Source organism: Astatotilapia calliptera, chromosome 20 (genome assembly GCF_964374335.1).
Source record: "Astatotilapia calliptera chromosome 20, fAstCal68.1, whole genome shotgun sequence".
Taxonomy (NCBI): Eukaryota; Metazoa; Chordata; class Actinopteri; order Cichliformes; family Cichlidae; genus Astatotilapia; species Astatotilapia calliptera.
In genome coordinates this window covers 30,328,383-30,354,866 of record NC_137441.1, presented here as the reverse complement: position 1 = coordinate 30,354,866, position 26,484 = coordinate 30,328,383, and the positions used below count along the sequence as shown (strand labels likewise).

Genomic DNA, 26,484 nt, shown 5'->3' with positions numbered 1-26,484 from the left:
AGCCTTAAAACTGTGTATATGACTGGGTAGTATGAGCAATTTATAGCCAAAACCCTATATTAGTTATATATTTTGAATAAAATGTTCAAGTAAATTCATCACGTTTTCTTGTATTTCTTTTTAGAGTGAAGATTTAAGATTGGGTGAGCCCCAGCACTCTTAACTTTGAAAATGGCTGGTCTAGCTAATTTAAACAAAATACAATTAAAACATTTAAATTATTTTTAATTCCTGATCACCAATTTATTTTTGAAATGCAGTTATTTTATCTACAAAAAAGACCCCGTATAGAGTTTCAGAGAGCTGTATGGTAAACACCAAGACCCATCACATCTGTGTAGGTTCTCAGTTCCAGGTCACAGTAATCTAAGGAGCTTGGAAAGAAACTGGACTTCTTTGAGTTTCTTGGAGAATTTTCACCTCTCATCCAAACAGCTTCTTCAGCTCTAAGAACAAATAATGGAGATTCCCAGGTATTTAAGCCCTAGTGGGAGTTGTCCCTTAAGATGGTCATTGACCCACTATTGACCATGTGCCTCATGACATGAGCCAAGGTGTGAAAAGGGGTGTGGATCATTATCAGCAGAGGTTTCGGGTGAGACCTTGCCTCACCCTATCATGTGACTTCCTTCCTTCCTTTTTGAAATCCTTTAAAGTGACCTCGCAAGAACTGCTGATGAACTTCTTGGTAGTATTTAGAGTGATCTATGCTCTACATCTGCTACTTCAGTTATTAGCAAAGGACTGAATAACACTGTATTCATTTAGAGTACAGAAGTCTGGAGCTGGTCAACTGTTCCCTAACTTAGAAACTCAAGAGTCTGGATAACTGTATCAGAGCACAGTGTCTAGTTTTGTTTTGGGCTGTTGTTTTATATCATTTTTTGATGCAATAACTGGACTACAAGAAATTTCTGATAGTCATTGTTTGGAATATAAACGTTAACAACAACAGAACCAGGACAGTGGTATATGTACAATTTAGAATTTTACAGTTTTAACAGTTTACAGTTTGATTAATCAAATCTGCAACTGAGATATTCAAAAGTACATATCATGTCTTTCGCATTTTATATTCTTTTTGAGAGAATTATTTTAATATTTCTTGAATATAACAGTGCAGTGCGTTTTTGGTGAAGGCCAAGAAAATGCTGTTGAACTGAACGAATCTACTTAAGCTTTTAAATTTAGCAGTACCGAATGCAACTGAGGCAATCTTTTGCATTATTTTTTAAGTTCTGCTAACGTTTTCGGGTTTAGACTGCACAATTTTGCTCTCTGTGTTGCATTTTTAACTTTATGTCTACTGTGTCCTCCAATCCCTCTTGGGTCCACACACTCTACAGGTCTTCTCTATTGTTACTATTAGATCTATTAGCCATTTCTTGTATGTCATCCCGCGTTTGCTCTCTCCCCACCCTCCTGTCTCCTGTCAGCACTGTCCTGTCCAATAAAGCCAAAAGGGATCATGTTCTGAAACGTTTCATCATCTTCCAAAACGTCCTGTCTTCTAATGTAACCGATGCTCCCTGAACGGAGAGTCTTTTTGACCTCATCATTGATAATAATACGCATATGTAAAGCTGTATTTGTTATGTCCCATCCCTAATTTCCAGCTGGGAATGAGAAATGGGCAAGAGCGTAGATTTGGCATGGACGGAAGGGATATGTCCTCACCAATAATTTGATCTCTTCGAGTAAAGAAAAACAAGCCAGACAGAAAGAAAAAAACGATCTGTCAACGTCTCATTCACCCAGCGGTGCAGAAAGAGTTAAATTACGTCCTCCACTGGAGTCCTACCGCATGTGACAAATATGGCCAATGTGATTGGCTGTGCCTTTCAGGGAGCTCTGTTTAGTTTTAGCAGCGCCAAGCCTGCGCTGCGAGAACCTGGAGGAAGAGAGGAGGATGGCAGCAAAAAGGAAGAACCTGGGTATAAGAAAGTTATTTTCAAAGAAACCTGTAAGTCACTTAAAGTCAAGTTCACTCATAAAATGTGTCCGTCATAATAACGTTACAGGCTATGCTAGGGTTTGGCCCACATCAGTCTAAAATTGTATGTAACCATGAATAACGTGTTTTGGAAACTAACTGCACAACATGCAGCACTATTAGTTCTCTCAGTCTCATTTCTAATTTTGATTGAAACTGTCTGGGAAAACGGCAGCCTCGAGCAAGCCAGGATATTAGTTTACAGAGGCTGTTAAAATTATATGTCTAATGTTAAAATGTTGGTGACACAATAATTTCCTCCTAGTGGTACTGACATATTCATATTTTTGAGACAAAATATCATGAGGTAGTCAAATATTCCACCTTGTAGTGCAGCTTGCACAAATTGTTTTAAAAATGCACTCACCGTACAAACATTACTGATGAGTCAAGATCTGCACAAATTGACAGAAACACTGAAGCAGCTACACATTTTACTCTTATTGTCATGTATGTCCTATTTGTCAGGTGAATCAATGTGTTATTTTATCAGGTGGCAGTATGTCCTAGTGCAGTCAGAGGGGAAGAGCCAGGGCCAAAGGTGAGGCACATCAAGCACATAATAATAATTTTAATCTGAGGATAAAACGCATGTACTGAGACTGAGAGCACTGAAGCTAAAGAAGCTTCAGTGCTCTCAGAAGACTAAAAGCATGGCTAAAGTTAACAATGACTCAAATGAGATTAAACAATGCTGCTGTATGCCATGTCCACCAGGAGAGACTGAACAGTATAGATGTAAAACAAGTATGCCAGCAGTTTATCTCAGTTAACGAGAGGAGCAGGCATGTGTTTGCCTCCTTCACATAGTGGACATTGAGTTGTTGTGTGGGGCACCAGTAGTCCATGTCTGTTGCTGTAACAGTAGTTCATGTTCAGAATAAAAAATCCCAGCTCACTGATTTGATCGGGGCAATAGTGTGGCTAAAATGTTGCGTAATTCTGCTGAGAGACCTGGTGGTTTTATGGACAAAAACCAGCAGGTCATTCAGTGTTCCCTTAGTGCTAATGTGTAAGAGATGTTGGTGCAGTATAACTGAAGTAATGTTGTTAAGTTCTTAAAGTCATATTCTTTTATTGTCATGACTCTATTTATTTATTTATTTTTACCTGATTTATATGGAATATGGCTGAAATAAACTAAAATCTAAATTACTTAGTCATTTGTTTAATAGTAATTCAACATTATATATTCACATATAAATGGTTATATAAATTATATAAATATAAATTAAATGGTTTAAAAGCATGTAGAGTAGCATATGTACGCAAGTATATTCTCCTTTTTTTATCAAGAAGGGGGGGGGGGGGGGGAGAGAAACAGGACAGGGTTCGGTGGTTGAATCATCCGTTCCCAACAATGCCAAAACCAAATCTACGCCCTTGGAAATGGGTCCCGAAAAACAGAGGGTAAAATGTGTGGGAATGTGGTAGCAGACAATCGTAGATGTTTAAAATGTTCTAATGTTGGAAACTTGTGCTGGAACGCAGGGGCAGAAAGAGACGCACATTACCACGATTTGTATCCACATTTATAGAAAAAGTGACATAAATATACCTGCCTTTCACCACTAGAGGTCGTATGTCACCGTGTGAGGATAATTTATGTGCTCATATTTTCATTCATAGTTCATATTTGAGTTATTATAGCCAGATTCTCGGATTAGATCTGTTATTAAACATACAGATTTTTTTTGGTAAGTCTATATCTTCAATCTCGTAATACAAGAATATTAACTCCTCTCTAGAATAATATAATTGCCTTTCACAAGATTTTTCCCTCTAGTCTGAAGCTCTGGCTCTAACCACTGGAGCCATTTCAGTCTGTGTGCAAACTAAAATGCATGTTACAATTGTTGTTTTGTTTTATTTTTTACACACGCAGTATAAGCTGAAGCCATTCAATCTGTTATTTCACCAGTAAAATTCCTGGATTGTTTCCGTCTGCCATCCTGTTACTCTCAGCTGACCAGGCAAAGCCTCAGCTGGATATGTGGGGCACCTGCACATGAGAGCTACTGTACGTCCCAGTCGGCTTCCATTCAGATCAGCCATCCGCTGCATTATCTTAATGGAAATGGAACCCACTGTGGCAAAAAATGAGACACGAGATGCAAAAAAAGATGTTATGTCAAGTATTAAAATGGAAGAATCGTTTCTTTATCTTCATCTTTTCTTCTTGCAGTTTCTTATTCTTTGTTTTTATAACCATTATGCCCACCATGTGCAAATGTACACTTCATCTACTTCACATCCTGTGAAACTGAAACACAGCGAATGCACACAAAAGGCAAACACACTCAGTTAAACCATTAAAATACTGAAGACTGAAATACAAGACTGAAGGGCCAGTATTGTGCAAATCCAGCAAAGGAGCTCTGCTGATTATTATTATTATTATTATTATTATGATTATGATACACTTTTTATTTAGCTTTTCTCTCAAATAAACGGACACTTATACAGATAATCAGATAACATGTTTTTTGGGGGCAGCATTATTTCCTGGATAGCAGAGACACGTTGGGGAGGAAGATAAAGGTGTGTGTGTGTGTGTGTGTGTGTGTGTGTGTGTGTGTGTGTGTGTGTGTGTGTGTGTGTGTGAGAGAGAGAGAGAGAGGTGGGGGGGGGGGGTTACAGTATGATGGCGTGTCACTAAAGCACGAGCACAGTTCACTGCTCAGGCACAAAGCTCTAAGTGACTGCCGCCCCCTTCCTCCTGATGCTAATAAGCAGATCTGGGTCACATCACCCTCTCAGACACACACACACACACATGACTACATACCACTGGTAAGACACAAACACACACAACACACACAACCGCATCCATACTATCCACACACAGAGAAAAATTCATCCCCTTCCTACATTCTGTCCTTTCAAAAACACACACACACACACACACACACACACACACACACACACACACACACACACACACACACACACACACACACACACACTGGCGTCCATTCCTCCTAGGAGGCGAGACGTGACTTTGTGCTGCTGTCTGTGCACAGCGCTTGCAGCTTTATGCTTGTTGTGCTTGTCATCCAGGCAGCAGTGATGAGGAGGGGGCAACTGATAGGCTACAAGCACTATGGGAGTGCCACGCGTGATGCCAGGCAGCCTCCATTTTGTGGAAGAATGAACAGACAGTCCCCACTGAAAGAGAGGGGGCGTGTTATAAAGGTCCTGTTTCATTAAAAATGTTTATGAATACATCGGTGATTTATCAGCGACGATAAGTCTCACTATGATGAGATGCAGTTAGTCAGTGGGTAGTGGGTAATGGGCAGGGCTTCACCTCCTTACAGCAGGACGTGACTACAGTTTCTCCTTCAGAATATTTTTGTTTTTTTTCCCCCGCACACAGTTTTGGGAGGAAAAACATCCGTCAGTGTGGATTAAGTGTGTGACCGTGAGTCACAGCATTCTGAACTCATTTTAATTCCGTTGTCATGGCAACACAGAACTTTCTTTTGGCCCACATCAGCACGGAATTAGGAGACATCCCTCCTTTTATCGCTTTTCTTTTTGTAATTGAGGAGGCAGCTTTAACCATCCTTGGTCGTTTGTTTAGGTTTGTGTCATTTATGGCAGGAGCACAATTAAGAAGCCTGCAGCAGTGCCAAAGCCAATAAGTGCATTTTTCCTCATTTGTTTTTTCTTTTTTTTCTTTTTTCTCTTTTCTTTTCTTTTTTAAATTCGAGTGTTACTCGCTGAAAACCGTCATTTTACAGACCTGTTTAACTGATCATTTGATCACACACACACATTTTCAGTGATTTCCAATGAACCCCTAGTTGGATGGTTTATAATCCATACTACAGAATGTAGTATATACATTTTAAATTACTACAGTATTTAAAAATGTTCGTTTGCACTGGTTTGGACAGAGTCATGTGTCTTCGCGTATTTTGAGATCAAATCAAATGTAATGTAACTAGATTTCTGATTGAAAACTCGGTTTAAGGTTGGGATAAGATTCGGCTGAGGATAAGGTTTGGGAAAGAATTACTGCGATTAGAGCAAATCAGATAATACTGTCAGTAACTGCTGCGTTTGTGGTAGTGTTAAGAAACGAAGAAAGCAGGAAGAGAGACCAGTTTATGTAACGACTCTGACTCTGAACACTTCTGATATAGCAGAGGCACGCTGCAACCTCTGTGACTCTCCTCTGCGCCCTGTCACGTCTGCGCATTCAAGCACACACGCTGAGACGCATACACAGTAAACTGCACTCCTTTGTCTCTCTGTCTCTCTCTCTCATCACATACCAAAACACACACACACACACACACACACACACACACACACACACACACACACACACACACACACACACAGGGTTTGTCACTACCGCTCTCTTCAGTGCCTGGCCCTGTAAGCCTAGCAGATCTTTTTGGGCCACAGAGTGATGAATGTGTTTGTGCACCTGTCACTATCCATGCATCAGATATGTGTGTATGAGAGAGAGAGACTGTGAAAAAAGGTATTTCTAAAATTTTAATTTGTTATTGGTTATTTCATCCGCTGGGTATTTAAGAAAAATAATACACGTTTGGGCCTTCCAGCCATACAGGTGTTCTCACTAGCCTGGCTAATCCAACTTCTCATCCGGTTGAGCAAAGCTGTAGAAGGACGTGCTCATTCACAAACCCCGCCCTGAAAAGCACCTGTCCATTCACAGCCACCAGAATTAGTCACGATAGGCCCATCCAACTTTGTATTTCCACACAGGCCAAAATATTCAATTCAATTCAATTTTATTTATATAGCGCCAAATCACAACATAAGTCGCCTCAAGGCGCTTCATAGATACACAAATAGTGTGGTCGAATAACTGCAGCAAACTCTGTTCTTTCAGACGAATCTGCCAGTGTGTCATTGTAGAATAAAAACCTTGATATAAGCATGAGTGAGTTGCTGGGGTTTAAGTGAGGTGTGTAACAAAATCAAGTAGTAATGAATGTAATTTTTAGTGGAGCCATGTGCAGAAATTACAGTCATAGAAGGGAACAAGATCCGACTTTTGGGGGGGACAAAAAAAACCCAAAAACACAAACAGTGAAACTGTATTTTTCGCCTCCATTGCTGCAAATCATCATTGTGAGCAATGAAATCCACAATGTTACAAAATAAAATAAAATGCACTGCCTCACAGTGGTTTGATCCACTGCCTACATTCCCTCACTCCTCTACTTACCCGAGGTGGACTCGAAACAACATGTGAGACACTGGATTTACAATAAAATATATTTACAGTCACATATTAATAATATTCATGATTTTTTTGTGTTTATTTCTGATTTTTTTCCCCCTCAATTTTATGATTTCTATTTAACTAATCAGTGCATCGGTGTTGCTTGATATGGGTTTATGCAGCTGCATATAAAAATGTCTGTTTGTTTCTCAACAGTGCAGCTTTAATTTATACATTAATGAAGGGAAAGGTTCGATTTAAGCCTTCAGACAGAAAAAAAAAAACCCGACCGGTGCTGAAACAAAAACTCTTTTCTCCGAAATCTCAAAGCACACGCGCGCACACCCTGTCCAATTACTGTGGCCATGGCAACTATCAGAGATTATTGCTCCCAGTCAGCACTGCACGGCTGTTAGACGGGGCTGTGAGCCTCTCCTATTTCAGGCCTACACACACACACACACACACACACACACACACACACACACACGGAGTCTGAATTAATCCTTCTCTTTGTAGCCTGGAAGCTAAACTGCTCGCCCCAGAAGCCAGTGCTAAAGTAGCTCAGTTTGAAAGAAAAAAAAAGTCAAACTGAAAATCGATTTATTTTCTTCAAGGGGAAGCGAAATATAAATCTATTCTGTTCGACAGGATTTAATCCGGGCTTTTATTTTATCACTTTTATTTCCCTTTTTAATCTGTTTCACTGTTACTGATATTATTTTCGAGTGGAAGCAGCGAGTTTTTATGTCGGATGGAGCTGAATGTACCAGAGCTGCGTGTTTGCAGTCGTGTGCGCGCCCGTGTGTGTGACATTTGCAGCGATCCTGTCCCGGCGTTAGCCCGGGGACTGCGCGTGTCATGGGGGAGGGAGAAGCGCCTCAAGGTCTCATCCCAGCTCCTCACCGTCCTACACACACACACACACTCAGACATGATGACACACACTCACTAACAAAAACTGTGTTGGCCTGAACACAAATAGCAGCTGGCAAAGCAGCTCAAGCCAAGCATGAAAATATGCGGAACTTTTACTGTCCTCTGGCTCGTTTCTAAATTTAGATCTCTCGCCCGTTTTTTTTTTTTCTTGTAATGATGCTCGTTAAAACATTTGGGCCTGTGCAATCAATTTAATCACAGTTGTAAACAGGCGTCACAAAGATTGTTCATATTTTAGAAGCTCAAAAATCACTGCTCAGGGAGAATGTCTGTATTTTTCAGCCTTCCTGCCACGGAGCGCTACGTTTTTGCCACAGAGGCAAAAATGTGATGACAGTTTTGCTGTCTTGTCACAGCAAATTACGGAGGGACAAATGAGATGCTTCGTATTCGCAAGGATTCAATTCAATTCAATTTTATTTATACAGCGCCAAATCACAACAACAGTCGCCTAAGGGCGCTTGATCACATCTGAGGTGGAGAAGAAATATTCCCTTAAACTGAGATTTTCAATCTCGTCTTTAGATGAAAGCAGCTCAACGAGAGAAAATAATTATTGTATAGATTCGATGTTGCCCGTGTTGTGTTGCATTTTAACGACTGCTTCTTTGGTACATATTTTCTGTGTGACTGTGGAGCTGTCCGCGGAGCTGTCCTCGGAACTGTCCGTGGTGCGCATTCAGCAACTGGCCTGCAGCAGGATGCGCAACGAGTTGCATCCTTCCCCCAACCTGCTGATCACGCTCATCTGGAGTAGAGCTGCTGGCAGGAAACGCAAAGTCTGTTGCTGTTTGCGTGCACGTAACACACAAATAAACCCTGAGATAAATTTAAGTTTGACTCATTTCAATATTTGCCTCAAATTAACATGCTTCGTTTCTCTCACCTCTTCTGTTTTCATTACATAAAATATTACACATGGAAATGTGTAATATTCATCGATATTTTTTGTTGTTAACAAAACATGTTTTATGTAGGAACATAAAAATTTTTAAAGGTGGCACGCTGGGGCCTTTTGTCTTTTACAGAAAACAGAGAAAATTCGCTGTGCGCTGTGTCGATTGATATAGCGAGATATGGCGCAGTCATCGTGCTTCATTTCACAAAATTAGGATAGATTTCAAGTGTTGGAAGAGAATTTTTTTTATTTAATTTTCCTTTTTAAAGAAGAATATCGCGATTATTCACGCCTTTGTAGACGACATTGTTTATTTGTCATATCGGCGTATTTGAGGTATTCCAGACGTCCAGACGAGCACTCGGAAACTCAAAAATAGCCTTTCCAGTTCAGTTATTTTTACACAGCCACACAGCAGCAGGTTTGGATAAAGGGTGGAGGTTTGTTTCATCACATCACACCCGCCGTTTGTTGGTATCGGTGTCCGTGGACCTGTTGACAGGATGAGCAGGTGAAATGTCTGGTGTTTTCATTCATGCGTGATGTCAGACGCACTTCTGTGACACTGATGTATTTAAATGGCCTGAACGCTTTTATTTTCGTGATCGTTCGGTCGGTCAACCCCAGATGAGATCTCTCTCTATCTATGTCTCTCCACGCCACCCGTGACGGTTCCGCTGCGCGCGAGCCTTACACTGGCACTCTGTGCGGACACGTGCACGCCCCTCTCGCTCCCTCTCTCCCTCTCTCCCTCTCTGGGTGATGCGGAGATTCCTGCGCTCACGTTGTCGCCTACAAGACTCCAAACTGAGAGGATTGCTTTGTGTATGTGGGGAGGAAAAAATGCAAAATTGACATTTTTAACGACGAATGGAAATATTTTTTCGTTTTGTGTCTGATCTCAGGCGCTTCTTCGTGGAGGCAGATGCCAAGGAGTGTTTTTATTAAGGGAGGTAATATGGATAAACAAGCCAAGAAAAGCAGCTGAGGATATTTTTTAAGCTTTGAGTAAATCGGTTAGGCAGCCGTTAGAATGCTGGTTAGTTTATTTTGCAGTCACATCGAAGAGGCAACAGGCATGGTTTCACTGTAGCGGGTAAAAAAAGTAAAACAATCAAAGAAATTGCCCTGCATACACCTGAATCTGCGCTTTTTACGCGTCTTATTTAACTGTAGAACGGATTTTCTTTCGGAAAGAGATGGCTCACCTAATCCGACACAAGCTCACCAACAAATTGACCAATGCGGCCCACACGGTGTCCAACAAATCTCAGGCCAAGGTCAGTGGGGTGTTCGCCAGACTGGGCTTCCAGGCCGCCACGGACGAGGAGGGTTTGGGTTTCGCGGAGTGCGACGACTTGGATTATGACTACAGGCAAGGTATGCAGATGGATGTCCTTCAAGGAGAAGAAGAAGGGGGGCAGATGGAGGGAGATGGGGAGCTGGAGGGAGACAGCCACTACCAGAGAGACGGCACCGGGCCGAGGCCCTCGTCCCTGAAGACAGCAGGCTCTCTGGAAGAAGACAAGCCAAAAATCACGTCATGGGAAGCTGGCTGGAACGTCACCAACGCCATTCAGGTAGGCCATGATTACTGTCATCCTGCACGCGTGAGTGCAAAAGTACCATGTGCTGCACGGCCATATTAGGCCTGCAACCGCACATAAAGTCACCTTGAAGACTTCATATTTTCACATTTAATATTTAAGCTGGAAAATAGGATGATGCTCATGGGATGCAAATAATTCCACACAAGCCAAAATTAGAGTTAGTCACCTTTAATTTTGTGCGATGAAACTATAAAAGGTTTCAAATGTAAAGGGCCCGTTAAGCTACATTTTATCAGTTAGATCCAAGCTTTGGCTTCACCTCGAATTGGTTTGAGCGTAAATCCGTTGCAGTGAGTGGGTCTTAAAATGTATTTATTCAAATCTTTTTATCAGTGGAGCTGCAGGCGGGATCTGCTTGACTTTGATAGCCTGGAGGCTGAATAGCACCCACGTGCTTATCAGAGCCTCCATCAAATTAAAAAGCTCAATCAAATGAATTTGAAAATTCGTTTTGGAATTTTCCTTAAACGCTTTAATTCGATCTATTATTTAGTACAGATCAGGTATCGGACATATTATTGCAGTTTAATTTAAAATAATCCGTGGTGACAATTTTTCCTGTTGCGTTATTTTTAAATATAAATTTAGGCTGTTATTATATAAGACGAGCTGGTCCTTGCATGCCTGGGTTAGCTCGGCCTGTCACTGCGATGTGGGTCTCGTCCATTACCACTTAACTGCGCTTCTCTTTCCGCAGGGCATGTTTGTCCTCGGCCTGCCGTACGCCATCCTCCACGGCGGCTACCTCGGCCTCTTCCTAATCATCTTCGCGGCTGTGGTGTGCTGCTACACTGGCAAAATCCTCATCGCGTGTCTGTACGAAGAGAACGAGGACGGCATTAAAGTGCGCGTGAGGGACTCTTACGTGGACATCGCGAACGCCTGCTGCGCGCCCCGCTTCCCGGCCCTGGGCGGCCACGTCGTGAACGTGGCTCAGATCATCGAGCTGGTCATGACGTGCATTCTTTACGTGGTGGTCAGCGGAAACCTGATGTACAACAGCTTCCCGGGGTTTCCGGTTTCACAGAAAGCCTGGTCTGTGGTGGCCACGGCCGCGCTCCTGCCATGCGCGTTCCTGAAGAACCTCAAGGCCGTGTCCAAGTTCAGCTTGCTCTGCACGCTGGCCCACTTCGTCATCAACATCCTGGTGATTGCCTACTGCCTCTCCAGGGCTCGAGAGTGGGCCTGGGAGAAGGTCAAGTTTTACATCGATGTGAAAAAATTCCCCATTTCCATCGGCATCATCGTGTTCAGCTACACCTCCCAGATCTTCCTCCCATCGCTGGAGGGAAACATGCAGAAGCCCAGTGAGTTCCACTGCATGATGGACTGGACTCACATTGCGGCCTGCGTCCTCAAGGGCCTCTTCGCCCTGGTGGCCTACTTGACATGGGCAGATGCCACCAAAGAGGTCATTACGGATAACCTGCCTTCAACGATCCGGGCTGTGGTGAATCTCTTCCTCGTCTCCAAGGCGTTGCTTTCTTACCCTCTGCCGTTCTTCGCCGCAGTTGAAGTTCTAGAGAAATCTTTGTTCCAGGATGGCGGGAGAGCCCTCTTTCCAGACTGCTACGGCCCCGGAGGGCAGTTGAAATCATGGGGCCTGGGCCTCAGAGTCGCCCTGGTGGTCTTTACCTTGCTTATGGCTGTCTTTGTCCCCCATTTCGCCCTTCTTATGGGCTTAACTGGGAGCCTCACCGGTGCTGGCCTGTGCTTCCTCTTGCCAAGCCTCTTCCACCTAAAGCTCCAATGGAGAAACCTCCTGTGGCACCACGTCTTCTTCGACGTTTCCATTTTCATCATTGGGGGCATATGTGCCATATCTGGCTTCATCCATTCCATTGAAGGTCTCATAGAGGCGTACAGGTATGACATCCACGACTGAGAACTTCAGAGAGGGCCTGTGAAGGGCAATTGTCCTAAAATAACGCACTCCTGACGAAAACACCGCACTGAGGACTTGGCATAATCACTTGACGAGGATTATTTGTGTGAAATGTACATCTTTTTTTATTTTATTATTTTTGCCTTCGTGATAATGTGCAATAATAAACTCTACAGTCATAGTGTAAAGTAGTCTACTCATTCCAGAAAACGTGTTTCTTTAACTGGACAGAGGAACACAACCTCCTGCATGATAGGGGGTGAATGAATATGCAGGCATTTTAAAAAGCCTGTCAAGTGTCAGTCTTCATGCAAAGATCCAGTTAAAAAGCCCGACACGGGTCTAACTGTGTGCGTGTAGTGTTTATATCTGGGGAATGAAATATGTGGAAAAACAATGGAGTGATTATGTTCTTGCTGGTTTGTTGAACTGCTAGATATCAGTATCCCCCCACTTCAGAGAAAATACAAGACTAAAGCACCCATCCGATCAGATGGTGCACCATAAACCATGAATAACTTGTGTGTAGTGGTTTGAACAGAATGATTTTTTTTTCCAGTCGGTTTTTGGTTTTGTGTTTCTTTTTTTGTTGTTTCTTTTCATTTTTATGCCTATAGTAGTCCTTGCTGTTTGTTTTCTTGGTGTTTCAAGTGTCATTCTGGATGACGTGAATTCAAGTGCAAGCAAGTGGGTCCTAACTGTGTTATATATGGAGAACAAAAAAAAAATGTCTGATAATATTCTGTTCCTATTGAACTTGTCAGTTGTGAATTAATGGAACTAATCATGGTATGTGAGACAAAAGAGTATTTGTTGAATCAAGAGATAAATAAATGAGATATTTTATGGCTGGTGATTTCAATCTTTTCTTACCTTTTCTCTTCTTTATTTAGCTTAACCTCTGCTAAACTTCCTCATTAAGAATAAGTTGTTGCCACTTCGCCTTTTCACAATGTGAAGTGGAGGCACTGAAAGTGGGGTGGAGGTACATTTCTACATTTTCCAGTATAATCAGTTCATGACAGACAGCATAAACCTATAAAACTGCAAGTGGCAAACAGTGGGAAAACATAGCACATTTGTTATTAATCCTATTGTAGATGTGATCAATCTGAGCACAATTGCTGTTTAACTTTAAAAAAAGTTAAATAATCTAAAAGTAAACAGATAAATTTCACTTCCTTTTATAAGCATACAGCTATGATTTGCATTTATTCTGAGAATGAGGATGTTGGTACAGTGACTTTTTTGTTTTAAAGAATACTTTTAATCTACCTCCAAAAATTACTGGTTATGGCTGCTGTGCTTCCAGTGCAGACGGAGGGGAAATTTTCTTTCTGCTCATCAGTCCTATTTGGCTTAACTAAATTGGTTTTCTTAGAAGTGATACCACCCATGTGTTCAATGCAGACAGGGCAGAATCAAACAACTGCTTCCTCTTTGTCACACCGACATAAACAGAGAACGACTGCAGGAGGGGCCCGGGGTATTGTTAGATGTCTGTGAGTTTCACTTCTCAGTGACACAGGAAATTAAAGAAGAAAAACAGCACGGAGAGGCTGAGGCGACATGTTTGCACATGCTGAGCAACTCTGAAGAGCTGAATTTGGCAAGTTCATCCCGCATTTCAGGTATGATACCTGTGTGATTTATCTCAACAGGTTTGCTGTGCACGTTTGAGTTAAGAGTTTACTTTCCCACACCAAAATGTAAATGTCTTTGACAGCAGCACTGTTTGTTTGCACCACAAACGGCAGAGGAAAATGCTTCTATCTGTGACAGTAGTGCTCAGCCTCCTCTCCTGCGTTTGTGGAGAAAATCCTGCAGTGCAAGTTGTCCTGACCAACAAGGGGCTTCAGTACGGTAAGGACATGTTGGATCGGCGCTTGTTTTCACTTAGCTGTTAAGGTTGTGTAAACACAAGTCTGTTAATAAATGATCCGTTTTATTCACAACAACTGAAATTTTATGCAAGTGCTGTTTGTCCCAGGGAAGCATGCAGCTGCAGACTGGATTCAGGAAAGGTTGAGTACAATCACTTTCCCTGACATCACCGGCAGTGTTCACATCGTATTCGGGGACGTTGACTACACTCTAACAGGGTAGGATTGCATTCCATGTTCTACAAGTACAAAATCTAAGAATCTAAAATATCCTCTATAGAAGGAATCAGCATTTGTTATGAAAATTTCAGCACATGCATGTTAGCCAGCAGGAGTCTTTATTTCACTCACATGACTGATATTCCTCAGCTTTGTAACCTCTGGTTTGTCTCTGCTCTCCCTTTGCGTTCTAGCATCACCATAGTAAAATGTGACTTACCAGAGCCTTCTGTCGAGTTCCTTCAGAATCCCCCAGGATTCAAGACAACCATCTCAGACCTCTCTATTGCAATAACAGGCGGTTGGAGAACACATTTTGGCTTAATGTGAGTTTTCTACGTGTAAAATACAAGCTTTTGTACAGTAGGATTATAGGGTGTAATTTCTTAACATGTTCCATTTGGGTACAAAACAAATCATCATCCAAAAAACAAAAAAAATAAAACACGTGAGACAATCTGATCATCCCTTTTAACACATCCTTTTTTTTTAAAAAACCACTGACTATAGTGTGATTTAAATCTGTAATGTACAGAAGCAGACGTGAAGTATAAATGAGGAAGTGTTAGTGATAGTGATAGTAAGTGTTTGAAGCTATAGTGTGTTTTTAAAGATAGTCTCTGGCGAGGTGAGGTTCCGCTCGCCTTTTCTAACACAGCTGGCATCTGAGTTATGTTAAACCTGAAAGCTTATCACCTGTATTTTAAGCTGTTTACAAAACCTGTGATATTTTCTGTTTTATCATCTAACAACAGGGGGTTAGAGTAACTTACAGCGCTAAACCCAAATATTAATTACAGCTTTAATCTACTGATGCTTTTCCAAACTTAGTTTCCATGTAACACATTTGAATGTTCTCTAAGCAGAGAAGTAAAGAGGGAACATTTCACATCTATATTAAACATGAGACCTAATTTGTAAACTCTATCAGATGCCTGTTGTAAGATACGCCACATATGCACAAGTGACAGATGTTTCAGCGCCTTTGAAAGCAGATGTTGTGTGAATAAGTGTTCACCAGCACCAACAATGCACTGTGTTTGTATTTTGTATATCCAGAAACGATGGCGGGACGTTTGATATGGCTATATTTAACGTAGATGTGACCTCTGTGGTGCAGCTGGGGAAAGAAGCTGACGGGCATCTGTCTGTCAGCAGCATCAGCTGTGACGCTCAGGTTGGAGATGTGGACATAGAATTTCATGGTGGAGCAAGGTACAGTAGAGCAGAAAGAGGGAGACACGGGGAGGTGGTGGGGATTTCATGTATGATGTAAACCTTGGCTTTCTATTTGTGAACAGTTTCATCTTCCAACCGTTTGTGGAACACTTCAAGGGACGGATCAGAGATGAAATACAGAAAAGAGTGAGTGCTTCTCTACAGCTTCATCGCATGTGTTAGTGGATGCTTGAGCTTTTCTGTATGATCGTCACATAATGTTCACTGAAATGTGCTGTTAAAACACCAGGACTTTGCTGTGTTTTCTCCCTAGCTGTGTCCCGGTGTGGAAGAAAACATTGAAAGCTTTGAGAACCTCCTGCATGTCATGAACGGTACTGCAGCTCCTAATTACAAAGAGGAAAACCGTGGGCCACAAATTAGTGAACAGAATAATAAAATAACAGCATTTTAAATGTATAAAGGAATAATGCTTTTTTCTCACTCTGCTCAGTTTCAGTCGATGTGAATGAAGTTCTCTCTCTTGCCCTTCCTCTCACTGACATCCCTATCATCGGTGCTTCAAGTATGAATGTGGGCCTTAAGGTAAGGATACACATTTTCCAGTTTCTATGTTAATGTCCCGGGCTTCTGATAACAGTCCATCTACAAGCCAACATATGCAACTATATTTTATAATGAAAGCTTATGAAAAAACATTGAGAAAGGAATAAGAATTTCAAAATAATGATATTTAGTTTTATTTGATCAATTTTTTTTATTAAAGGGGGAGTTTTACAATATCAAAGCTCCGGTCGAGCCTCCCTTTGAGGCCCAGCCTTTCACCATGCCGGACAAGCCGAGCTACATGCTGTCAGTGGGCATGTCTGATTTCACTCTGAACTCTGCCTCCTATGCATACTTCTCAGCTAAATTGCTTCAGCTCCTCATCAATGACAGCATGGTAAGTGAACACACATACTAAAAATAAAAGACAGTTAAAAGCAAAACAGTTCAAGTTTGAGGTGAAGTGTGTGGTTAACAGACGTTATTTTATCCTCTCAGATCCCTGCGATATCTCCAGTGCACTTGAATACCACCTCATTGGGAAAATTCATTCCAAAGGTAAGTCTGTTTGTGTCAGGGTTACATTTGGCAACACTGAAAAGTAATCCCAGAAACACTACATGATGATGTTCACCCTGCAAAACAGCGATACTTCAAACATCATTGCATTCTCTCAGATTTATTTTTCAATTCGTTTTCACGTTTAATGTTTTCAAAGCACCCTGACCAAGGTTGATATGGTTAAATAAAACTAAATGAAAAATTAAAGCTAGAAAAAGATTTTACTAGGCTAACATAAAAAAAACCTATAAGCTAATTTTGTAAACATTTTTAAACCCAACTAAAATAAAATTAAAATGTATAGAGTTAATTTTGTGTGTCACCTACACTCACATATCACTGACATGCTCACAGACACACACACACATTCACACACACATCACATGTTCACTGTTGCAGACACACACGACGCATGTTCACATATGAGTGTTTTAGCTGCGAAGGAAGGCGGGAGTTGGAGTTGGGCTAAGATCAGATCAGAGAAGATCTCCCCTTGCAGCAAGTAAAAGACAGAAAGCGCTGTGGTCTTGCTTTTGTACACAAGTGATTGGTCTCTGAGTCAGCGGGGTTTAAGTGTTAAACCCAACAGTTCTGTTGGGTGACTGTGAGGACAGTTCACTGTTCTCTGTTCACTGGATATTTCCTCTTTTTCCGACCATTTTTTCACCTCATTCACGTAAACCCTCGACATGGTTACGCTGGAAAATCCCTGCAGATCAGCAGTTTATGAAATCCTCAGACCGATCCGTCTAACACCAACGATCACGTTACATTTGTCATTCATTCAGAAGCTTGTATGTAAAGATGTTTTAACAGATATGTTAAAATATCTTTGCATACAAAATGACAAGCATGATAAAACCAACCAGCTTGAAAAACAAACACACACTATGCCGATAACTAGTCACAAAAACTATTTAAAAAATCAAGACAGCTAAGTTTTGCTATCGTGGAAGTGAAAGTATTTTACAAATGGGCTAAGAGAGGAAGTATGTCTTCCATGCCTGTCTCAAGTACTTAGGTAAACATCCCTTTTCTAGTATGACTTCCGGGAGAAGTCGATGAAACACTCTGTGGCCTCTTGTGTGTTTTGTCTTTGCACGTATTAAAAAAAACCCACTTTAATTCAGTTCATATGATTAGCTTTGTGTCTTTATCTTCATCTGGGACTCATTTGGTTTCATCAGGACTCCGTTACCTCACTTACTTAGCAGTAGTTTGCTTAATTTATACTACTTTCTCTTTAAGTTCGATACAGTCAAGAATAAAGTGTTTACACTTGTTACTTGTTCACTTTGCAGCTTGCCGAGATGTATCCAGATATGCTGATGAGTGTTCTGGTTTATGCCCAAGAGGCTCCAAAGTTTTCCATCCAGCCTGATGCCGTTAACGTCACCATCAAGGCTGTTGCGAAGGCCTCCGTCATCCTACCCAATGGTACCCAGATCCCGGTGTTCACCATCAATGTTGTGAGTACTTTTGTTTGTTGGACCTTCGCTGTACTCACTATATTATCTTTAGGGTTGATATCAAAGTTTGGACCAACTTAAACTGCAGCATGCATTCTTTACGATTTCTGACATTTTTTTAGCAGCACTGATCGACTACAAAATATGACAGATTAATGGTAACAGAAATTAACATTTGTTGCTACTGAAATATAATCCTTTTTTTGGTTCCAGGACTCCAAATTCAGTAGCGAATTGTGGATCGATGACGGAAAACTGAAAGGCTCTGTGAAGATGGATAAGTAAGCATAAGCAAGTGTTAAACTGCAAAACTGAGCTCAACTTCTTAAACTTCATTCTAAAAATAATGACACTGTTTTCTTCCAGTCTGACGCTGACCCTTGCGTCGAGTGAAGTGGGGACTTTCAAGGTAAATGTCCCCAAAATTAAATAAACAAGTAAAAACAGCAGATTTTCTGTTGGTCACAGGTCAACAGCGTGTTTTTCTCTTTGCAGACTGACTCTCTTGAATTCCTGGCGAGGAAGGGGGGGGAAATTGTACTGATTAGAGTGAACCGTGAGTCTTAGATACTTCATTTTTGCCACTTTGTGCTACTTCCACTTCTTCATGACATTTATCTAAAAAACAATGTGTATTATGTCAAGCAGTTTCCGTAAACTAGAGCGACGCAGGGCAGATACGAAGTACTTCCCCTTCTCTTCAATCTAACAAAGGGGGAGGCTCGCTGTGTGGAAACAGTGTTGCTCCTTTCCTGACTTGTTTTTTTCTGTGACAGAGAAACTGGGAGAAGGATTTCTTGTCCTCGGGACAAAACATGCACAGCTGGTCAACTCGGTTCTGAAGAAGGAGAAGGTCGGTACTTTTAGGAGAACACACAATGCTTTGGTCTTTGAATGAATCTGTAACTCAGAGCAGAATTCATCTTCGGGCTGACCACTGTCTTTGTCCCAAACAGGGATTCATATTAATCTCTTCAGACGTGCAGGTGTCGCTAACGTAGAGACGCTTCAACTGACAAACACCAAACATGGCTGCTCCTCGTCACAGTTCCTCATCAAACCTCCGACCACCAATCAAAATGAATGTGAATGGATGAATCTGTAGTAACAGCCCTAATGCTGTCTCCTCATGTCTGGATTGAAAATCATGCTTTGAAGTACATAATCAAAAAAAACTTGGCTTGAAATTTGCACATCTTATTTGCAACTTTTGAAACGTTTCCTAAGTGGAGCTGCCAGACTTCTTTTCTCTTAGTGACAACATCTATTTTTAAAACTTCTTTTAGATTCTCTGATGAAAATAATGATGTGAAGACGAGTGAATAAAGGATTAAAAACAACTTCTGTCATAACTTTAGAGGACTTTATAGACACGTACACTCACCGGTCACTTTATTAGGCACACCCTCATGGACCCTCTTTTACTTTCAGAACTGCCTCTTATAATCCTTCATCGAGGTGCTGGAAACTTTCCTCAGATGTTTTGGTCCATGTTGACATGATTTGTTCGCTGTGCCAATTCCCTGTAAAAACAAAAATAGATTTGTGGTTACTGGACAGAGGTCTGGTGTCTGTGGAGTTCATCTGAGTACAGTGAACTCATTTTCATGTTCAAGAAACCAACTGAGATGACTTTTTGGCATGGTGCATTATCAGAAGAGGCACACTGACGGGAGATGCACCCAGTGTGCTTGTCTGCCGCTGTAGCTTTCCGTTTTAAGGTTCAATGCGATGTGCGTCATAGTTATTGTAGTTTTGTATTTTCTAATTAGTTTTTTATTTTTATTTCATTTTGATTATTTTGTTTTTAGTTCAGTTTAGCTTCAGTTTGCCTCCAGGGAGGATTTTCTTGTTTCACCTTAGTTTTTATTGTTTAAAAATGTTCAGCGTTAGTTTGGGTCTTTTTAATTATTATAACACAAAGTGCATATGTCAGAGGCAAGCTCTAGGAAAACTAGTACAGATATTACAATAAAAACACAGAATTTCTTTAAAGCAGTTAACTCATTGACTTTTGTAGACACCCAAAAGTGTCCTCATTAGTCCAGCTCTAATAACATTTGTACTAAACTCAGATACTAACAGTAAGGAAAATACTTCTAATTCTTTTCAGTTCTTCGTTTTTATGTTAGGTTTAGTTTTAGTTAACTATAAAAACCTTGATGTGCATTCAGAGATCCTCTCCTACATACTTTGTTGTAACAAGCGGTGGTTTGAGTTACTGTTGCCTTCCAAATCAGCTTGAAGCAGTCTGTCGTTCTCCTCTGAACTCTTTTTTTTGGACCGGTCTCTGTAAACCTTATAGACCATTGTGTGGAGAAAAATCCCAGATCAGCAGTTTCTGAAATACTCAGATCAACACATCCGGCACCAACCACGCTGTTTAAAGTCACTTAAATCACCTTTCTTCTTCATTATGATGCTCAGTTTGAGCTTCAGCAGGTCACCTTGAGCCCATCTACGTGTGTAAATCCATCTAGGTGTTACCTGAGGTTGGCTGATTGGATTTTTGCATTAACTAGCAGGTGAACTACTGTTGAGTATACCAATAGAGTTAAAAAAAAAAAAAGCAAAAAAAAAAAAAGCACCCTAATAGACAATCCTATTGTAGCTGGTGACAGTACACTGTGCATTATTTATTCTACCACCAGAGGGCAATGTCTTTAAAAGGAAAATTCCAAAAGAGGTGTTTGATTCATAAAGTCAGACAGCAGTGAACAGAATTTAAAACCATTTAATCTTTGACACAAATCCTCAACACCATGTTCATGAAACAATGACATCTCTTTATTTTGTAACATTTCAGTGTGCACACTTTAGATTTTGTTCCACGTTCACATTCTTGGAATGTAACACCACCAAAGTATCAATACAAGCCTATTTACAGCCACTGTTCTCAAAATGTACCCCATAGAAAAACATCACATTTCATGAAATGAGACTGTGTGGACGGGTCAGGTTTTAGACAAAATGATCAAGAGGTGGGTTGCACATGATGAAACTGAAAACCAGACAGTTACTGTTTTAAATGATGAGTCAAACTGGAAGTATGCATGTAATGCTGTCGAAACAGAAAGCTAACCATGGAGCATCTTGGAAGACCTGTGATGCTGCTGAGATCCAAGAAGGGACACTTTAACACTGTACAAAGCTTAAGATGTACCACCAACCCTTCTCGTGTAAACTTTATTTGTAGCTTTGTACATTTTATAGTAAGTACAAAAAAAGAAAAGAAAAAAAGGGATGTAACATTTCTTTCATCTCCTTGTGGTCTTTGAAAAACTTATTAGGGACACTAGCCATTGTTAACAATGTAGCACCTGAGAGTTCTCTATGACACAAACAAGAAAGATTTAAAGAGGGGGAGGGACTGCACCAAATTTGCACAACATCACAAGCCAACAGTTCTTAGTTGGTCAGTTCAGCCTTTGTAAATGTTACAAATACAAAATAAATAACAATCAAATAAAACAGAGCTCATTTGCCACAAATAAAGTTAGAATAAAGCGTTCTGGGGTGTAAAACTGGTTATTTCTATTTCTCATGTAGGCACAGAATGTGACCCTGAACGTAACCCTGCAGGGCTGCACCACAACACTGGTGAGCGTCAACAACACACTAAACACTGGTGAATCCTGACACATTGCTCAGTGCCCACTCTTCTTTTCCTTCTTTTTAATTTGCACCCTTCGAGGACTTGCCGCCACTTAAAGTATATATGCTGAAATTAAGTTAAACATTCAAGTATTTACATTCTCATACTGTAACACTTAACTATACAGCACATCACTGTAAGAAAAAACTGAATTCAGAAATCAAGTATTCTTGAAGCAAAACTCGACCACAGTGACCCACAAGTGGGTGAAGAAAAAGAACCAAAAAAAAAGTCCGGTCCACTGTGCTGACAGCTGTAGCATATATACCAGTAGTCATGCATTAGTAACACAAACAACAGTCTGCTCCACTTGGTTTAAATGCACTGAGACGTTTGTTAAATAACAAGTCTAAGCTGCCTTCATTGCTCTACAACACCTTCTCTCACTCTCCTGTGACCCCTGACACAGTTATGATGCAGTATCAGTATCAGACCTCAAAGTCTAACCCATGTTCTGAGGGAAGTTGCACTTCTTCAAAGTGTTTCTGCTATGGTGAAAACATCACCCAAAGGTACACGGAATCTGATCCACCCACCTGACAGAAAGCTGATGCAGTTTGTAACTTACAGTTTCCCCTTTACTTTCATATTCTTTTACAGTCTGTGTGCATGGCAGCATTTGGTTTTGAGACATTTCAGTCAGCTTTGCTGTGCACGGCATGGTCAATCAATCCAAAGGTTGACATTAAAGTTGCTCCAATCGAGCCATCCTCTGCTTGTTTATGAAGATTTGAAAGCGATGATGAAATGTGAGAGACAAAAGGAAGAACCTGGTGAGATGATTCAGAGGCACGCTGTGAATTCAATTCTAAAAAAAGTTTCCATATCACAAAACCAAGTCATATGAGCTTCAAGTGCAGTCCGATTTAAGTGGTGTTTTGTTTTTGTTTTTAAACCGTCATCAGCTCAATGCTTCCTCGTCACTACCTGACTGGTGTAAAAGTCTGTTGGCGCAGACTGCTGAGGAAGGACTAACAATGATCTCATGACAAACAAACGCAGGGCCGAAGGATGGGGCTGTGGTTAATAGGCTGTGTTGGCAGATGAGGTGAGGGTCCCCTTTGAGGGGAAAATTACAGAGAAGCCCATCGGTTCATGATGGTGGAGTAACAAACCGGGAAGATCCAGATCATTTATCTGCAACTGCTGCCGCCATGGGGGATCGCATGGTACCGCGAGCAGTGGCAGTCAGCTCCTCGATTTCTGTGTTTAACCGTCTGATTACCCACTCCATCGCCTCCCGACCCTAAAACAGACACAAATGCCTCACATTATAACGCGCAGTGATGAGGATTTTAAAATCAGAAGAGTAACTATATTATCAAGGTGAGTTTAAGGAGGATTTTAAAGGCAGCTTTACCTTGCTGGCATTGACAGATATGGTCTTGGCCATGAGACCCTCGAGGTGGTTGCTCAGACTGACGCCTTTCACACTGATCAAAGCCTCCTGTGTCAGTACTGTCCTGAATATGCAAGCATAGAAAAGTCACAAACACAGCTGAAACAAGTTTTTTCTTTGTAGAGTTTTTTGTTTTTAAAAATCTTGGAGTTAAACATTCAAAACCTTTTTGCAATAATAAAGGGTTTTTTTAATGTTGTGCTTTTTAACTCCAATTTAACTGATGAGAAAGATAAAAATGAGTCCCTTACTTTTCTGGGTCCTGTGGATGTGGCTTGTATGTCAACTTCTCATCCACAGACACCAGGTTGGTAAAGGAAATCTGTAAGAACAAAACACACCTGAAATCAGTCTTTTTATATCAGCATCTGCCACAAGGTGACACATAGCAACCACATCAAATCTATAGTGACAGAAATGCTGATTAGACAAGTAAATACAACTGCAGAGATCAGGTTACAGTTACATCCTTCCATAACAATTCGGCTTTCATGTCTGTATTGATGAAGCATAATAAAAGTATTTGTCAATCCTACTCACGTTTGTAGACTGCAGCTCAAACGTCTGCTGTTTAGGGTCCACTACTGAATGTTCCTGGACATACGTGCATGTTCTTGTGACCCCAAACATCTGCAGGAAACAATAAAATAAAAAAAATAATACAATTCTGAAATGATACAAGGAAAAACAACTTAACATTACCCAGTCTGAACAAAACACGTCGATCATTTCTCTTATCCTTTTAACTCACCGACTTGGCCAAAGCAGGGAGCCCCCACTCTGTGCTGAGCAGTCTGGTGCTGTGTAACCGTCCCTCAGTGTCCACACTTCTGTCCAGAACATCCACACCAAAGACACTGGGATTCATGGGATTGGGATACTTCTGCATCGCAGCCTTGGTCACCGTCTCCCATGGGTGGCTGTATGAATCGATATCAACGTTAGAAACGGGCAATTTAACATTCTGAAGATGACTCAATGCTTGCTGCTGAGAGTGTGCTCTTCAGTGTGGAAAAACATCTTAGATTCTGAGGTTACTAAGGTAAACACTACTTAAAAATCCACCATGCCTGTATTTCACTCATCTTACAAGCAACAAAAAGGACCAGTTGCGTTATTGTGCATCTCTACCTCCATCAGAACAAGTGTACAAGTGAACTAGAACAGATATTTAATAGACATCGCTTGATTTGACTTGTTTGGCTGGAGAAAAGGTTTAGTGCATTTAGTATCTTGCAATGCAAGCAGAAGATGTGGTGCATTTGTGGCTCCGAACAGTCAGATCCATTCATGCAGCGCTTTGTCTCAAACATTCAAGTTAGCAGACGACCCGCTTAACTCCCAACCCAATTTAGGAGGTAATAATATAGGAGAAAATTATTTTCTGCAAATATGGGGACATTTGAATGTAACAACATCGCTGATGGTGAATCACAATAGCGTCTGTGTTTGCAGACAGGCGGGAGAAGAAACGCCCCCTCTGCACAGCGCAGACTCACAGCAGCAGCACCCACGGCTTTTCTCTGGAAACTTCTAGTAGAGGGTTTAAGCAACCAGGCTGATTTTATTTATCAGTCGCTGTAAAACGAGCAGAAATGCTCTGATTATATACCGTTTATTGTGTTTAAACGACAGACCGGTCGTTATGTAACGTTCCCCGTCGATAATGTCAAACACGCGGGTAATTAAATTTTTCTTTATCCCGTAACAAATACCAAGGCTCGGGGAAAGCATTTGAAAACAGTCCTCCAAGGCTGAAATGTTACAATAAACCTAAACATCATTACAGTCATAGTATTCAAGGCGAAAAAATTAGCTTTAATGTTAGCAGCACAAAGCTAACGACAAAAGTTAACTCGGGTAAAGGGCACTTTAATTTCAAATACCAATACATGTAGCAAATACAGGCTTCAGCTGTAAACATCAAACGCGGTGGGAAGTCAAAAGTCATTTCTAAACATAACTAATATAAACTAAAAGCGTTGGGTAACTCGACTAAAGCGGCGTGCCTTCGTGTTATCTAACTTATCTGCAACCTTCGCAGCTTCGCCCAGACTGCACACGGAGCCACGAAAACTGATTATATAAGAAGAAATAGCCAACTTAACAACCATACTTTATAAAACACTACCGCAAGAAAAAAGAAATACTCACTTGAAAATGTGCTCTGACGTCCAAATCTTCATTTTTACCGTTTTTCTGTCAGAGCACGGGAGCCGGCGACAAATGACAGCGTGACCACTGAGAGAGGAAGGAAGGAAGGAGGGGCTGAGTGAGAAACCTTTAACAGTCTTAGCCGCGATGCTCCCCCTGCTGGCAGACAGAGCTGCTGCACCCCTTCCAGAATAATCCATTTGTTAAACACCTCTGAGACCCTCAGCAGCAGGGGCGGATCTAGAGAAATGTTCTTAGGGTGGCATAAAAAATTTAGGGTGGAAAAATCAAAGCCATTTCTTTACACCTATGCAGGTGTTAAATTCTGTAATAAAATACATCAAATGCAGGATAAATAAAGTCTTTCTGATTCTGAATTTGATGTATTTTAATAAACATGTTTATACATTTTTCATATAAACATAGTCTGCAACTTTCTTACTGGCTTAAGCCCAAATTATTACATATTTCAGTTACATAAAAAATGTGAATTTTGATGTTGTGTACTGTGTAGTCTATATAATAAATAAGCACTATGCCCAAGAAGTATAAAAGAAAAAAAAGCTACACAGAAAGCTACACAACAGGAAGTGGATGAGTTAGAAATACAAGTCTAAGTTCAGTTTCACACACTTTTTATTAAAAATAATCAAAGTTTTACATGCTTAAATTTGCACAAAATATCAGAAGTCTGCACTGTTAGTTGCTACAGACAACAACAAATCAAGCCATTTGATGCTATGTTTAACTATTTTTTATTGGGGGGTAACATTTTGCGGTATATTTAGTTTTAGAACTTATATTCAGTGTCAATTTTAGCTAGGCTAATGCAAACTTAATTTAATAAACAACATTTTCATGTACAAATCTATGGTGGTACTAGGG

The 26,484-nt window shown here is 40.9% G+C and overlaps 3 protein-coding genes and 1 long non-coding RNA gene across 5 annotated transcripts; 3 read left to right on the top strand and 1 right to left on the bottom strand.

Annotated features, from left to right (window-relative positions):
* The first annotated feature begins 1,836 nt into the window (after nt 1-1,836).
* On the top strand, nt 1,837-4,162 carry LOC145423332 (uncharacterized). Its single transcript, XR_013904380.1, has 3 exons — nt 1,837-1,963; nt 2,487-2,534; nt 3,915-4,162. It is a non-coding gene; the product is annotated as an uncharacterized LOC145423332 (long non-coding RNA).
* Nucleotides 4,163-9,832: 5,670 nt separating this feature from the next.
* On the top strand, nt 9,833-13,396 carry LOC113014024 (vesicular inhibitory amino acid transporter-like). Its single transcript, XM_026155328.2, has 2 exons — nt 9,833-10,619; nt 11,347-13,396. Exons 1-2 carry the CDS (start codon nt 10,239-10,241, stop codon nt 12,532-12,534), a joined length of 1,569 nt encoding a protein of 522 aa, XP_026011113.1. The 5' UTR covers nt 9,833-10,238; the 3' UTR covers nt 12,535-13,396.
* Nucleotides 13,397-14,025: 629 nt separating this feature from the next.
* Nucleotides 14,026-19,731, top strand: bpifcl (BPI fold containing family C, like). 2 transcript variants are annotated; one of them, XM_026155208.2, is made up of 16 exons: nt 14,026-14,165; nt 14,264-14,397; nt 14,525-14,636; nt 14,831-14,962; nt 15,696-15,851; nt 15,938-16,001; nt 16,129-16,189; nt 16,309-16,400; nt 16,582-16,758; nt 16,860-16,919; nt 18,224-18,391; nt 18,605-18,672; nt 18,758-18,800; nt 18,887-18,947; nt 19,168-19,244; nt 19,348-19,731. In XM_026155208.2, exons 2-16 carry the CDS (start codon nt 14,298-14,300, stop codon nt 19,390-19,392), a joined length of 1,416 nt encoding a protein of 471 aa, XP_026010993.1. In that variant the 5' UTR covers nt 14,026-14,165; nt 14,264-14,297; the 3' UTR covers nt 19,393-19,731. The 2 variants fall into 2 exon arrangements, with proteins under 2 accessions (XP_026010993.1, XP_026010994.1); XM_026155209.2 differs by having other exon boundaries at nt 14,261-14,397.
* Nucleotides 19,732-21,109: 1,378 nt separating this feature from the next.
* On the bottom strand, nt 21,110-25,814 carry LOC113013689 (PRELI domain containing protein 3B-like). Its single transcript, XM_026154793.2, has 6 exons — nt 25,600-25,814; nt 24,197-24,365; nt 23,986-24,075; nt 23,697-23,767; nt 23,407-23,509; nt 21,110-23,292 (listed from the first exon to the last, which is right to left on the bottom strand). The coding sequence occupies exons 1-6, from the start codon at nt 25,797-25,799 to the stop codon at nt 23,176-23,178; spliced, it is 750 nt and encodes a 249-aa protein (XP_026010578.2). The 5' UTR covers nt 25,800-25,814; the 3' UTR covers nt 21,110-23,175.
* Nucleotides 25,815-26,484: the final 670 nt, after the last annotated feature.

Coding starts and splice junctions, on each gene's coding strand:
- bpifcl (XM_026155208.2), top strand. CDS start 14,298: ATGCTTCTATCTGTGACAGTAGTGCTCAGCCTCCTCTCCTGCGTTTGT. Junction 14,398..14,524: donor CAACAAGGGGCTTCAGTACG/GTAAGGACATGT, acceptor TGTTTGTCCCAG/GGAAGCATGCAGCTGCAGAC. Junction 18,392..18,604: donor CGGTGTTCACCATCAATGTT/GTGAGTACTTTT, acceptor TTTTGGTTCCAG/GACTCCAAATTCAGTAGCGA.
- LOC113013689 (XM_026154793.2), bottom strand. CDS start 25,799: ATGGATTATTCTGGAAGGGGTGCAGCAGCTCTGTCTGCCAGCAGGGGG. Junction 24,366..25,599: donor ACGTCAGAGCACATTTTCAA/GTGAGTATTTCT, acceptor CGATTCATACAG/CCACCCATGGGAGACGGTGA. Junction 23,293..23,406: donor TATCTGTCAATGCCAGCAAG/GTAAAGCTGCCT, acceptor TGTCTGTTTTAG/GGTCGGGAGGCGATGGAGTG.
- LOC113014024 (XM_026155328.2), top strand. CDS start 10,239: ATGGCTCACCTAATCCGACACAAGCTCACCAACAAATTGACCAATGCG. Junction 10,620..11,346: donor ACGTCACCAACGCCATTCAG/GTAGGCCATGAT, acceptor CTCTTTCCGCAG/GGCATGTTTGTCCTCGGCCT.